General features: G+C 44.5%; 1 protein-coding gene across 5 annotated transcripts in view; it reads left to right on the forward strand.

Moving 5' to 3' along the window:
- Positions 1 to 12689, forward strand: part of DLG2 (discs large MAGUK scaffold protein 2) — an 863264-nt gene that overhangs the window by 151155 nt on the left and 699420 nt on the right. Inside the window, exon 1 of one of the 5 annotated variants that reach the window (XM_060273903.1) lies at positions 10477 to 10950. The exons of the other annotated variants lie outside the window; for them this stretch is intronic. Coding sequence (XP_060129886.1) covers positions 10921 to 10950 — 30 coding nt within the window. The 5' untranslated portion in view covers positions 10477 to 10920. Of the gene's footprint in view, positions 1 to 10476; positions 10951 to 12689 lie in introns of those variants that run through there. 5 annotated transcript variants of the gene reach the window in all.

The raw sequence follows: 12689 nt of genomic DNA on the forward strand, positions 1-12689 counted from the left end.
TAATTGGATTTCTCTCCATCCCTAATGTGGACACGGAGGGGAATGTTCACCACCTTTTGTGCAAATCCTCCCTTAAATTGGGAGACCCAGGAAGCACTTTGTGGGAAGCAAAATGTTTATGAAGTGTACCCCATTCTTTTTTTGTCTTGGTTTTAATTTGAGCAATGGAACTATTATGATATTTTTTCTTTATGGAAGAGTAGGGGATACAATTTATAGTATATTGAAAAACTGGCTGAGCCTTCAAGTGTGATCTGTTTCTCCCCTACTCCCCACTCCCCTGGCTAAAATTTCCAAGGACTTTTCTGATGGGTGGTGTTCCATTCTGCAGTGATACTTAATCACCCTAATGATATGTAATTTCTGTCTGTGTCGTAGAACAGAAATTACAAGTGTATTTTTAAAAGGGGGAAGAGATTTGACCTAGCTTAAGAGAGCGAGATCAGCTTAATAAGTAGCCTTTCAAAAAAAAATGTACAGCCAATGGGCAATGTTTCACCAGTGTAAGAGTCCCACGGATTTCATTGGGAAAGATTTTATGCACAGGTTTATCTTACTCCTTGAAATAACACCCCAGTGTTTGTTGGTACAGTGTTGTTAGCCGGAAAGGAGGATTTAATGAACTTGGCATCGTATGGGCATGATCCACCACAGGGTGCCACAGGGTTCTGTCTTGGGCCCAATCTTATTCAACATCTTTATCAATGACTTGGATGATGGGCTTGAGGGCATCCTGAGCAAGTTTGCAGATGACACCAAATTGGGAGGTGCCATCTGCTAATACCCCAGAGGACAGGACTGGATGGCCCTTGTGGTCTCTTCCAACTCTATGATTCTATGATGCTAACATTTCAGACACAAGCCTCTATGAAATAAATAGAGTTCACTATTACATTGGTCTTGCGACACAACCTCCATTCATTTCAGAGTTGTTTCTGCTTGCAAAAAGCAGGATCTGGAGGGCAACCCTTCAACAGTCCAACCTCTCTATCCTCGTACTTCCCCCCCCCCCTCCTGTCCAATTTTACACCTTCAAGTGCTGGTCTTTCACAGAGCATTTCTGATTTATTTGTTTAATATATATATAGAGAGACTGTAGTTTTCACAAGAATTCAGCAAGGTGGTGCACACCATACACAATTACAGCAAGGATCAATAAAACTTCAATAAAAGCCTCAGGAAAAAAACAGTTAGGAAAAAGAAATGCACTTGCAAAGGACTGTCAGAATAACATAGTTTTCAGTAGATTTCTAAAATTTGTAAGCAGGAAGAACAGAAGAGCTACCATGTATCATCCCAAAAAGTGAAAGGTGGCTTCCTGCCTTTTGATATGAATGGGTATAAAGTTTATATTGAATGACATAAAGTTTGTAAGATACGACTGGGGCACTGTTAGCGGGTGATTCCCTAGACTGGAAGGATGGGAGATTGAATGTTCTTGATGGGGTTATACTTCCTCTGAAGGAGCAGGTACCTCGGGTTACAGACACTTCAGGTTACAGATACTTCAGGTTACAGACGCTTCAGGTTACAGACTCCGCTAACCCAGAAATAGTACCTTGCGTTAATAACTTTGCCTCAGGATGAGAACAGAAATCGTGCGGCAGTGGGAGGCCCCATTAGCTAAAGTGGTACCTCAGGTTAAGAACAGTTTCAGGTTAAGAACGGACCTCCAGAACGAATTAAGTTCTTAACCTGAGGCACCACTGTACTTCTGGATCCTTTGCTGTCTCTTTAGGCTCAGGTGGCCTCAGTTGTATGGAGTGCCTTTCATTAGCTTTGGCTGGTGGCCCAGCTGCACCCCAATCTGGAGAGGGATAGTTGAACTTCTGTTGTCTATGCTCTGATACAGGGGCGGAGCAAGCGGGGGCGGGGGGCGGTCTGCCCCGAGCGACGCCCTGGGGGTGGGGTGACAGACACTCAGCCTCCCTGGCCCGCCCCTCGCTTCCACCCACAAATGCGCAGTCCGTTCGGGGTGCTGCTGGCGTGCGGCGGCTCCACGGTGTTCCGCACGCACTCAACGGGCCTTTAAGGGGTGCCGCTTTCATGCTAGATCCGGCGCTTCTGCAGTCCGATCGGGGTGCCGCTGGCCTGTGCCGGCTCCACGGAGCGCCGCTCGTGCACGGAGGCCCGTTAAGGGGTGCCGCGCAAGAGCATGCAAAACACTGTGGAGCCACCGCACGCCAGCGGCACCCCGATCGGACTGTGCAAGCGCTGGATCTAGCGTGTGCGCAGTCAGCACGGGGTCATGGTGACGTCACCGTGACCCCGTGCTGACTGCGCACGCGCTGGATGCATGGCATGGCAATTTGACCCCCGGTTCATGGCAATTTGCTGCCCCGGGTGTCGCGCCGTCTCCCTACGCCCCTGCTCTGATAATCTCTAGGTTATTTTTTTTTTTGTAAATAAATTTTTATTAATTTTCCAACAAACAAACTTAATACATCCAAAGAGCTTCATCTACATCGAGATCAACAGCGTGACTTCCTTCCTTCCAGCAAATGGTAAATTCTTTCAATCTCATATCGTATTATTTAATTCATTATATATGTATCATTGTGGGAGTTATGTTATTACCACTAACGTTTTCATACCTTTATAATTAACTTTAGCATATTCAATAAATTTACTCCATTGCAATTTGAATTTTCCTTCATCCTGTTCCCGAAATTGGTGAGTCTGGCCATTTCCATATATTCTAGGAGTTTCGACTGCCACTCATTAATTGATGGTATTTCATTAATTTTCCATTTTTGGGCTATAATCTCTAGGTTAGATTACTGCAATGCATTCATTACATTTGGGGCTGCCTCAGAAGGCAGATCAGAAACTTCAGCGGGAGCAAGATTGTTTGAGCATATAACACCAATCTTGGCCTGACTGCACTGGTTGCCAATCAGTTTCCAGGTCCAGTTCAAAGTGCTGGTTTTGAGCTATAAAGCCTTAAATGGCTCTGTGATACCTCAAGCACTGCCTCTCCCCATATGAACTGACCCAGACTTTGCAACCGTCTGAGGCCCTGCTTTGTGTGCCCCCTCCAAGAGAGGGTGACAATATGAGAATGGGCCTTTTTTGCAGTGGCTCCCTGTTTGTGGAATGCTCCCCCCAGGGAAGCTCGCCTGGCACCTTCATTACATATCTTTAGGCACCAGGCAAAAACGTTTCTCTGATTAAACAGTCTGTGGCCTTTTACGTGGCCTTTGACATATGTTTGGGTGTGTGTGTGTGTTACTGGTTTGTATTTGTTTTGTTATGCAGTTTGTGCCTCATTTTGTATTTTTCTGTTGTAAACTGCCCTGTGATCTCTGGACGAAGGGAGGAATACAAATTTAATAATTAATATCAATTGTATGTTACTTTTTGTTTCATAGAATAATAGAATCACAGAATTGTAGAGTTGGAAAGTACATCAAGTGTCATCCAGTTCAACCCCCTGCAATGTCTAGTTTAGGGTATTGCGTAGCCCAGTGTTTCCCAACCTTGTGCCTCCAGCTGTTTTTGGACTACAACTCCCATCATCCCTAGCTAGCAAGACCAGTGGTCAGGAATGATGGGAATTGTAGTCCGAAAACAGCTGGAGGCACAAGGTTGGGAAACACTGGCGTAGCCTATGTACACGACCGCTTCAATTTCCCCATTCTGAAGGAGGTTTTCAGTCCCTCCAACCTGCGTTGTGGCTCCAAGAGGTCACAGTTAATTGAAATGTTTGTTTTGGAGCAGAAGTCTGCCCCTTCATCTCTGGTCCCTCTGAGGCCACTGCAGAAGCTGAATATACAGAATCCATGATGTCGGAGCTCCTGTTTTAAATTCCCTAGTACAGTATGTTTACTTTGCTTCCCACTACCCAACCAAAAAGAATAAGGGATGTGAGTGGCCCACCATCCTATAGGAGCAGGACCACTGCCGGATTTATGTATAAGCTAAACAAGCTATATCTTAGGGCCCCATTTTTTTTAAAAAAAGAAACAAAACAAAACTGGATGTACATTTCCAAAATATAAGATAAAAAAACGAATAAAATAAAACCTACATATAGCAACGGTGTTTCGTGTTGTGTAGGCTCCTATGATGCAAGTAATGGGCCTAGCCTGCTCCCTAAAATATCACTTGTTTGCTCATTTCTACATATAGGGTGCCTACATATTGCATGTGCAAATGGCTTTAGATACCTATTAGGTCAGGGGTAGGCAACCTAAGGTCCGTGGGCCGGAAGAGGCCCAATCACCTTCTCAATCTGGCCCACCAGACGGTCCAGGAATCAGCATGTTTTTACATGGGTATAATGTGTCCTTTTATTTAAAATGCATCTCTGGTTTATTTGTGGGCCCTGCCTGGTATTTTTACATGAGTGGAATGTGTGCTTTCATTTAAAATGCATCTCTGGGTTATTTGTGGGGCATAGGAATTCGTTCCCCCCCCCCCAAAAAAATAGTCCGGCCCACCACATGGTCTGAGGGACTGTGGACCGGCCCACAGCTTGAAAAGGTTGCTGACCCCTGTATTCGGTCCATAAATTACCATATAGCATATATTCAACACAAAAAACAGCAACAGCGGGACATTACCTTCAGTAGCTTAGGGCCTCATCAAACTTAAATCTGGCCCCGAGCGGGCCTCTTCCCAATTCTCCCTGATCCTGGTTGGGGTCCTCCTCTACTGGGGAGGTCTCATTTGATTTAGCTCTGGGAACAAACAATGAGGTCTGGTTTATTCCAGTGGCGCTGGACCTTTCCAAAATAGTTGGATCGTCACAGGTTGAGTTCACATGGCATTATAGTGACATGCAACCAGCTGAGTCTACTGTGTGCAGGCTTGCCCCCTCCCAACCCCAAACACTGGACACATCTCTTGCTTAGCATGGGGCAAGGCAGCTACAGCCCAACCCCTCTGTAGTCCTGTCATCCACTCCCTCCTCTCCACTGCTGGCAGTAGTAAGGCCTCTAGCTGTGCTGCACTGCAGGTGAGAGCTAAGAGTGAACAAGAAGTCTGCAGAGGGAATGGGGCAGGAACAGTTACGTGGCTGCCTTCTTTCCTATTTTAGCAAGACACTTAATGGGCTTTGTCCAGTGTCCAGGCTGTGAGGTGTCTACGTGGCAACCCCAACTGTGTGTTCATATATAGCTTTCAGTTGTGAGTGTTTCTACTGTACAACCCCATGCAAAGTTTCTGAAATCTACTAGAAATCCTGAAACAGCAGCACCTCTTTCTTCAGAAGTTATGGAGAGTTTTGCAAAGTCTTCCTTTTCTTTTTCTTTTACAACCGCCTTTTGCATAAGCTTTTTATAGTCTGCGGGTAGGTCTCTATGCACCCCTTTTTTATTGCTGTCTGGGAACATCTGAGATGCTATGGATTTTTTTTTATTTTTTTATTTGCAAAATTGCTTTAGATCTTTAGTAGCCAGGATTGACTCTTAGCAAAGTAATGGTATGTGGTTGGCTGGATCGCTTGCCACAGTAACATTGGGGTTATAACCTGAATAATTTACAGAAAGTAGATGGCTCTTAAAACATCCCCTTCTTCCTTAGAACGGTTTATTGGAAACATACTTCAGCTGGAATGAGAATAAGAGATTCCCAGGAAAAGGATCTATAGGGGTTGGGTTCTTCATTATGCCGAAAGCCTGGACTGTATCGTATGGTTGTCTAGCCGGTTCCACTTGAAGAGGGCCTTCATTTTCCTCATTTTTCGGGCAGGGCTTTTATTTTATCTATATCCTGACCCCTTCTGCCTCTTCCTTCGTGAGAGCGGAAAGGCTTAACGATTGAGCAGAGGGCTTCTCTTCTGAGCATGAATCATGTGCGACTCCTCAAAGGCAAACTCTGCAACAGTGTGGCGGCAACAAAGGTGTGTCTATGGGTTGTTGTCGGGGAGGCAGAAGCTGGGACGTGGGGGTGTGTGTGTGGAGTACTTTAGTACAGTATAGCAATATTTGTTGCAAAACTGTGACATAACTCCAGATTGAAGTGATTATGTTTGCAGCCCCATGTGCATGTTGTTACTTGGGAGTAAGCCCTCTTGATTTCGGCAGGGTTTGCTTTTCGAGTAGACATGGATGGGATCAGGCAGTAAGGGATTTGAAACGTGCCGTTTGTCTGGAAAAGAGATGAAATATTTCTTTGCGCACAGAGTTGTTAACTGAGTTTGTACACCAGGGGAAAAGATGAATGCGAGTATAAAATCACACTTTCTTTGGTTTTTCTTTTTTGTTATTGGGTGAATGGGGGAACCCAAAGAATAAGAGATGCACAAGGGTTAGAAGTTCTCTCTTTTTAAATCAGTGCTACCTTTTCTTTCTTTCTTTCGTATAGAATATGCCAGTAACATACAACTCAGGTAGAAAGAGAAATTACTCTGAGCTACACTGACCAGGTTTCAGATAGTTATTCTTGTGCAACAGTGGGCAAATTTTGGACTAGTGGGTAAATTTTGAGGGTCCTGGGGGTGCCAGTCACAAAATGGCTGCCACGAAGGGGCAAAAAATTAGAGTGGCAACCACCCCAACTGTTGAGCATTCGCACCAAGTGGTGGCAGCAGCAGGGTTGACGAAATAACAAACTCGTCTGCAATACCTTTGCTTGCTTTTTTATTATACAATATACACAACACATACAATACACCCCTCTTAGCACCATTCCTCTATACCTCACACTACACTAACTCATGAAACATTTGGGTAACTTAAATACAATTTTCAAAATAATCAATTACCCAATCCCCTTGCCACATTCAGTGCAGCAAGGAAACTCCACCTCCAATTATTCAAATTATCAAAAGTTCACAGGTGTGCTATCATTCAGATCAGGGCTACAAACACACATCTCTGAGTAGCACCATTGACCATGTCAATCTCAAAGAAAAACCTAACACCAACAACCTTATGCTTACCATAGGAAGTCCTGGTTGTGGAGATCACATAATACTGATCACACAGACACACACACACACAGACAAAGACACAGACACACACACAGACACACACACACACACACACACACTGATGCTGTTGCTGTCTCATAACAACATGGAGCACAGCCACTCCACTCTCCTTACTTAAAGGTAAAGGTAAAGGGACCCCTGACCATTAGGTCCAGTCGTGACCGACTCTGGGGTTGCAGGGCTCATCTCGCATTATTGGCCGAGGGAGCCGGCGTATAGCTTCCAGGTCACGTGGCCAGCATGACAAAGCCGCTTCTGGCAAACTAGAGCAGCGCACGGAAACGCCGTTTACCTTCCCGCTGTAGCGGTTCCTATTTATCTACTTGCATTTTGACATGCCTTCGAACTGCTAGGTTGGCAGGAGCTGGGACCAAGCAACGGGAGCTCACCCCGTCACAGGGATTCGAACCGCCGACCTTCTGATCAGCAAGCCCTAGGCTCAGTGGTTTAACCACAGCACCACCTGCGTCCCTAACTTAGAAAGTTACTTACTTTCTCCTTACTTAGAAAGTACCATAACATTTTGCCCCATGACTTTCTTTATAGGAGGGCTGGTTACTTATTTTTTAAAAAAACACACACGAAAGGATAAATTTTGGAACTCCCGCTCAGTGGCACCACTGGGTTCCATGGTGCCCATGGGGGCTATGTTGGTGACCCCTGTTTTATAAGTGTGACTCATAAAAGGACTGGGTTCACAGGTAACAAAAAGTAAAGCTGGTCACACTATTTTAGCAGTGCTATCCTATCCATGTCTGCTCAGAAGGGATGGGGCTCAATTGCGAACTCATTCAAGCTTACTTATGTCAAGACATGTATAGAATTTCACTGCAAGTGTAGTAGCAGTGATTTGAGCATATTCTGGGTTACTTTTTCAGCTTCAGGAATGTTTTTATAAGGAAGTGAATGAACGTACGTTCAAATCACTTAGGTTGTTATATCTGCCTTAACTTGTAATGCCCAAATGTGAAAAAAACACCTATCTATGATCTATTTATCTATGTCTCATTCATACACACACACACACACCCCTAAAAAACTTTGCTATGAATTTTCTTATATCTGCCAAGAAGATACCAAGCTCTTTATTTTATTTTTATTTCATTTCCAACCCACCTCTCGCCAGTGAGAACTCATGGCAAGCAAGAAATCCCATAAAAACAGTTTAAATAATCAAAACCAGCACTTGCGCCCCCTTTTATCTGAGTATTCTTTACAACTTGGTGCAAAATGTCTCTTCCACATTCAGAGATGCACTAGTCAATAAAAGCATTCTGCATTCTGCACACATGGGGACGTCCCTGGCTCTCACAGGAAAGTCCCTCGCCTTCAACCTGAAAAATCACTGCAACGTACAAAGGAGGCACTCTCACACCTTCACATTTGCTGCATGTGTGGCATGTTCTTGCCAGCCACTGCAAATTTCCACTCCTCCTACCCACACAGTTGTTCCACGCACGCTATGTTAACTTGCCTGCCACCACATATATCCACTCCCCTTAACCACAGACTATTGAAACAACTGTACAATATATTTTTTAAAAGCAATACTGCACATTAGGTATTTCCAACTTCATATTTTATAATGGAAAAAAAGTAACTAGATGCCTATGATTATACAATGGTGGCAACAGCCACCAATCATTTTGCCTACTGGAATGATGACTGGAGTGTCCATACTTTGCCATGTTTAAAAGTGGCAGCCCTCTCTCCAGTCCAAAATACCTAAATATGTGAACAGGGAAGTCGCACACCCTTACATTGTATCATAAATGTTGTTCAGAGTACTGGCTGCTGTCATGGGGTTGCTATCATGCCACATATTTCATGAGAGAGGCAGAGTTGTAAAAAGTTGTGATTTCCCATATTCCGTTCCTTTACTGAGCCACAACTTTGCTCTGCCCTGTGTTCCAGTTCCGCCACAACTAGACAAATTTCTAAAAATGAATTCTGGAACCGGAGTCTGTGTGGTTTGCTCCATATGTTTCAGTTCACTCGGACTTACTCATTTGCTGTCTATTGTTCCCGGAGGGCAGGCCTATAACCAGTAGGAGGAAACTGCAGGGAAGTAGATTTTAACTAAACATTAGGAAAAGCTTCCTATTGGAAAGAGGAATCTGATTGCCTGGGGAGGTGTCAGGAATCTCATTTGCTGGAGGCATTTAAGCAGAGGCTGGATGGCTGTCTTTCATCCATCCAAGGGGAAGGGCTGTAGCTCAGGGCTAGAGCATCTGCTTTGCATGCAGACGGCCCCAAGTTCAGTCCCCAGCACTTTGAGGTAGGGCCAGGTGACCCACTGTCCTTCATAGTGAGCTAGATAAACCCATGGTCTGATTCAGCTTCCTATATCTCTAGGTCTGCTGCAGTTCAGAGGTGGCTTACCCCACAGCCCTTCAAATAAAATGTTGTTGGACTCCAGCTCCCATCAGCCCCAGCCAGCATGGCCGATGGTCAGTGATTATGGGAGTTGGAGTCCTACAGTGTTTGGAAAGCACAGATTAAACATTGCTGCTGTAGTTGCATCCTGCATTGCAGATACCTAATTGAGCTGGTGGGTGTATGTGTTGGACTACAGAACCTTGAAGGTCTTTTCCAATGCTGTAATTCTTTGATTTGAATTTCTTCCCCATCTCTAAATCATATCTGTATGTTTGTGCACATTAATAATAAACACTGCGAGAAAGCAATATCAGTGTGGTTGTGTGTGATTCCTTTTGTGTAGTGTCTTAACTGATGCACACATAGACTTCTGTGCATTGGAAAAGAACCTTGATAAGACCATACTATGATCACATCAAGATCGCTTGTTTTGTGGTGGTGTTTCAGTGAGTACAAGCACTTTAGTAATTTGTGTGTGGGAAGAATATATGAATGAACTGAAAGCTGCTGCAATGCTATGTGTGATCTGCATAACATTCAGAAATACTCCCTCCCTGGAAAAAATATGGAGAATTCCTGATACTTCCCCTTTGGAAACAACAATAAGAAGAAATTCAGAAATGTTTGGAAGACTTTTGGAAGCGTCCTTAATTAGAACGCCTGTTTTCCAGACTTTTCTAATTAGTGTTTTGATTTGGAAACAGATGACAGGCGCATTATAAAAGCATTGTCTTCAGCCAATGGCCTCTAGGACTTAGAATCTTAGCTGTTCTTCTGCATTAAGCAGCCACCAGCAGCGGACCACATAAGGGATGCTACATATTTGTTTTCTCCTTAACTCTCTATGTTTCTCCCAGGTCCGGTTCCTAGCTGTGAATCTGCTCTGAGAAACTCTGAGCGATTTAGGCGAGGTGAAAAAAAACTGCATTGCACACCGCAGTACTCTAGCAAAATGTGTACTTGGGAAGCATGCTTCTAATAATGAGCTTTACAACCCCAAAGCTATTGTTTTGGCAGCGCACTGATAGTCCTTTGATGGATGGGCCCAATAGTTGTGTGCATTGTGCTTACTCAGAATTTGCAAACACAAACTGAGTGTTATTTTTTTAAGCAGAGATAACACAGAGGGAGAGGGAGAGAGAGAGCGCGAGAAAGGAAAAGAGAGAGACTTGGCAGAGAAAGCCTTTTTGGGTTATACTGAAAGAGCCGATCAGAATTGTAGAAACAGAGATGATATGCAATGCTTTCTGGTCCCTCGTACGTGTTTGTGGCTCTCCTCTTCACCGTTTAGAACAGACTGCTTAGAGGATATTTCCGATTGCAAGCTGGACAATGCAGCAATCAAGCTGGAGAAGCCACCTGGAAGTTTTGCTTGAGATGCTTTCTAACGGGGTTTCAGATCCCTGGGAGATTCATGCCTGCCTTTAAGCGATGTGGAGGAGGACTCCAGTTTCTTATGCGGGCCCTGTCAGGAAGGGAGGGGGGGCAAAAAACCGGCAGCCAGCTCTTTAGATTCAAGCCTGTGCATGCTCCTCTTCTATTTCTTGTAAAAGCCTTGCTGATTTGCTTGAGGATTTCCACGTACTCCTGGAGAGCTTATCGGAATGGATTGTCTGTGCATTGTCACTACTAAGGTAGGAACTGGAAAATGTTGCCATTTGCTTGTCTTTCATTCCCCGCCTGTGATTAAACAGACGGAAGATGTTCTCAGGCTCAGGTTGCGAGATGAAGTGATAACTAAGCCTGGCTTCAGCCGGTATTCAATTCCCCTGACATGACTGTTAAGCTCTATCTGTGTTCTGATATATCTCCTTTCTAAACAATGTATTAATTGCCTTTAACCAGAAAGAGGCCTGCATAGTGTGTGTGTGTCTTTGTGTGTTTTAATCTTAGATTTTGCTTGCATCTATTAATAACTCAGGTAGTAGAGGACATGCAGAAAAAATAGCCTCTATGCACACATCACAGCAGATTTTAATGAAAACGGGTTAGCTGCGGTTCACCAGTTGTTGCTTTTTGAAACTCTGAGCATTTCATACACTTTTGCTTCTTTTGCCTTAAAAGCCAATCATGTGAAGTTTTGATAAGGACAGGGTCTCTGATTGGAGAATCCAAGTTTTCATTAGGTTAGTCATGACGGCACAGTGGATCCTCCATATTTAGAGGCAGTATACCTCTGGGGCACAAAGCAACACACAATTTGCAAGCATCCTGGAGGAATTTGGCTGGCAGTCCTTGGCAGTAGAATGTTAGTCTAAAGGTGGACATTTGGCCTAACCTGGGCTCTTCTTGATCTTTCTAATATGTTGTAAACTACTCTGGGATGAAGGGTGGAATATAAATTTAATTATTATTATTAATAATATATGCATGTTAAATAGGACATTAACCTCTCTCTGTGTGTGCAAAAATATTTCATATGGCTCATTGCAATGATGCTTATGTCAGACCCAGCTCCTTTTTAAGTTGGAGGTGAAGCACGGCAAGGCAAAGCAGAAGGAAAAACAAGCTGAAGGAGAAGCGGGGCTGCAGCCAGGCTAATGAATAGAATCGTAGAACTGTAGAGTTGGAAGGAACCCCGAGGGTCATCTAGTCCAACCCCCTGCAATGGAGGAATCTCAATGAGCAGAGTCCCCCAAATGGTTCAGAAGAGTGACGCGACCTGACCTGGAACATTTTGCAAGGGACCACGAGTAGCATCTCATCCTTTCTGCTGTTGTTTCTCCTGTGTTAAATGGTAGATTGTAAACTCATTGGGCCAGGAGTCTGTCCCTTTGTACTCTAGAGCACTGTGCACACTGATTACGTTATACCGAACATAGAAAGGTGCCTTAAACTGGATCAAACTACTGGTCCATCTAGGTCAATGCTGTCTGCAGTGAGTGATTAGCAGCTTCCCAGGGTTTCACACAGGAGACATTCCCAGGAACCCTACCTCTGGAGATCCCAGGAGCTGATCCTGGCGCCTTCTACGCAGATGATGGACCATTGAGCTACAGCTCTTTCCCAGTCATCATCGCGTAATCTGTCCTGACCTCTCGTTGGCCGCTAGCGGGTGATGGTGCACAAGCCACATCCTTGCTGGACACTCCATGTTCAGAACACACAACAGCCCCAAATCCCACCAACCTGCAAGTCGCTTCCTTCATTCTAGCCCCTATAGCCAGGATACCAAGATGGGGGCATGCATGGGGAGTTGGAGTAGCTTGTGCAACCAGAGTTCCACTTGCTGTTCTACCCCTAGCACCACACAGCGTCAAAGAGGCAAGTCTTCTTCAAAGCTGAATAGTGGCTAATCTCTTTTGCAGTGTGAACTGCTGCAGAGAGGAAGCAAGAACACACACACACACACACACACACACACACACACACA

Source organism: Zootoca vivipara, chromosome 4, assembly GCF_963506605.1.
Source record: "Zootoca vivipara chromosome 4, rZooViv1.1, whole genome shotgun sequence".
Lineage (NCBI taxonomy): Eukaryota > Metazoa > Chordata > Lepidosauria > Squamata > Lacertidae > Zootoca > Zootoca vivipara.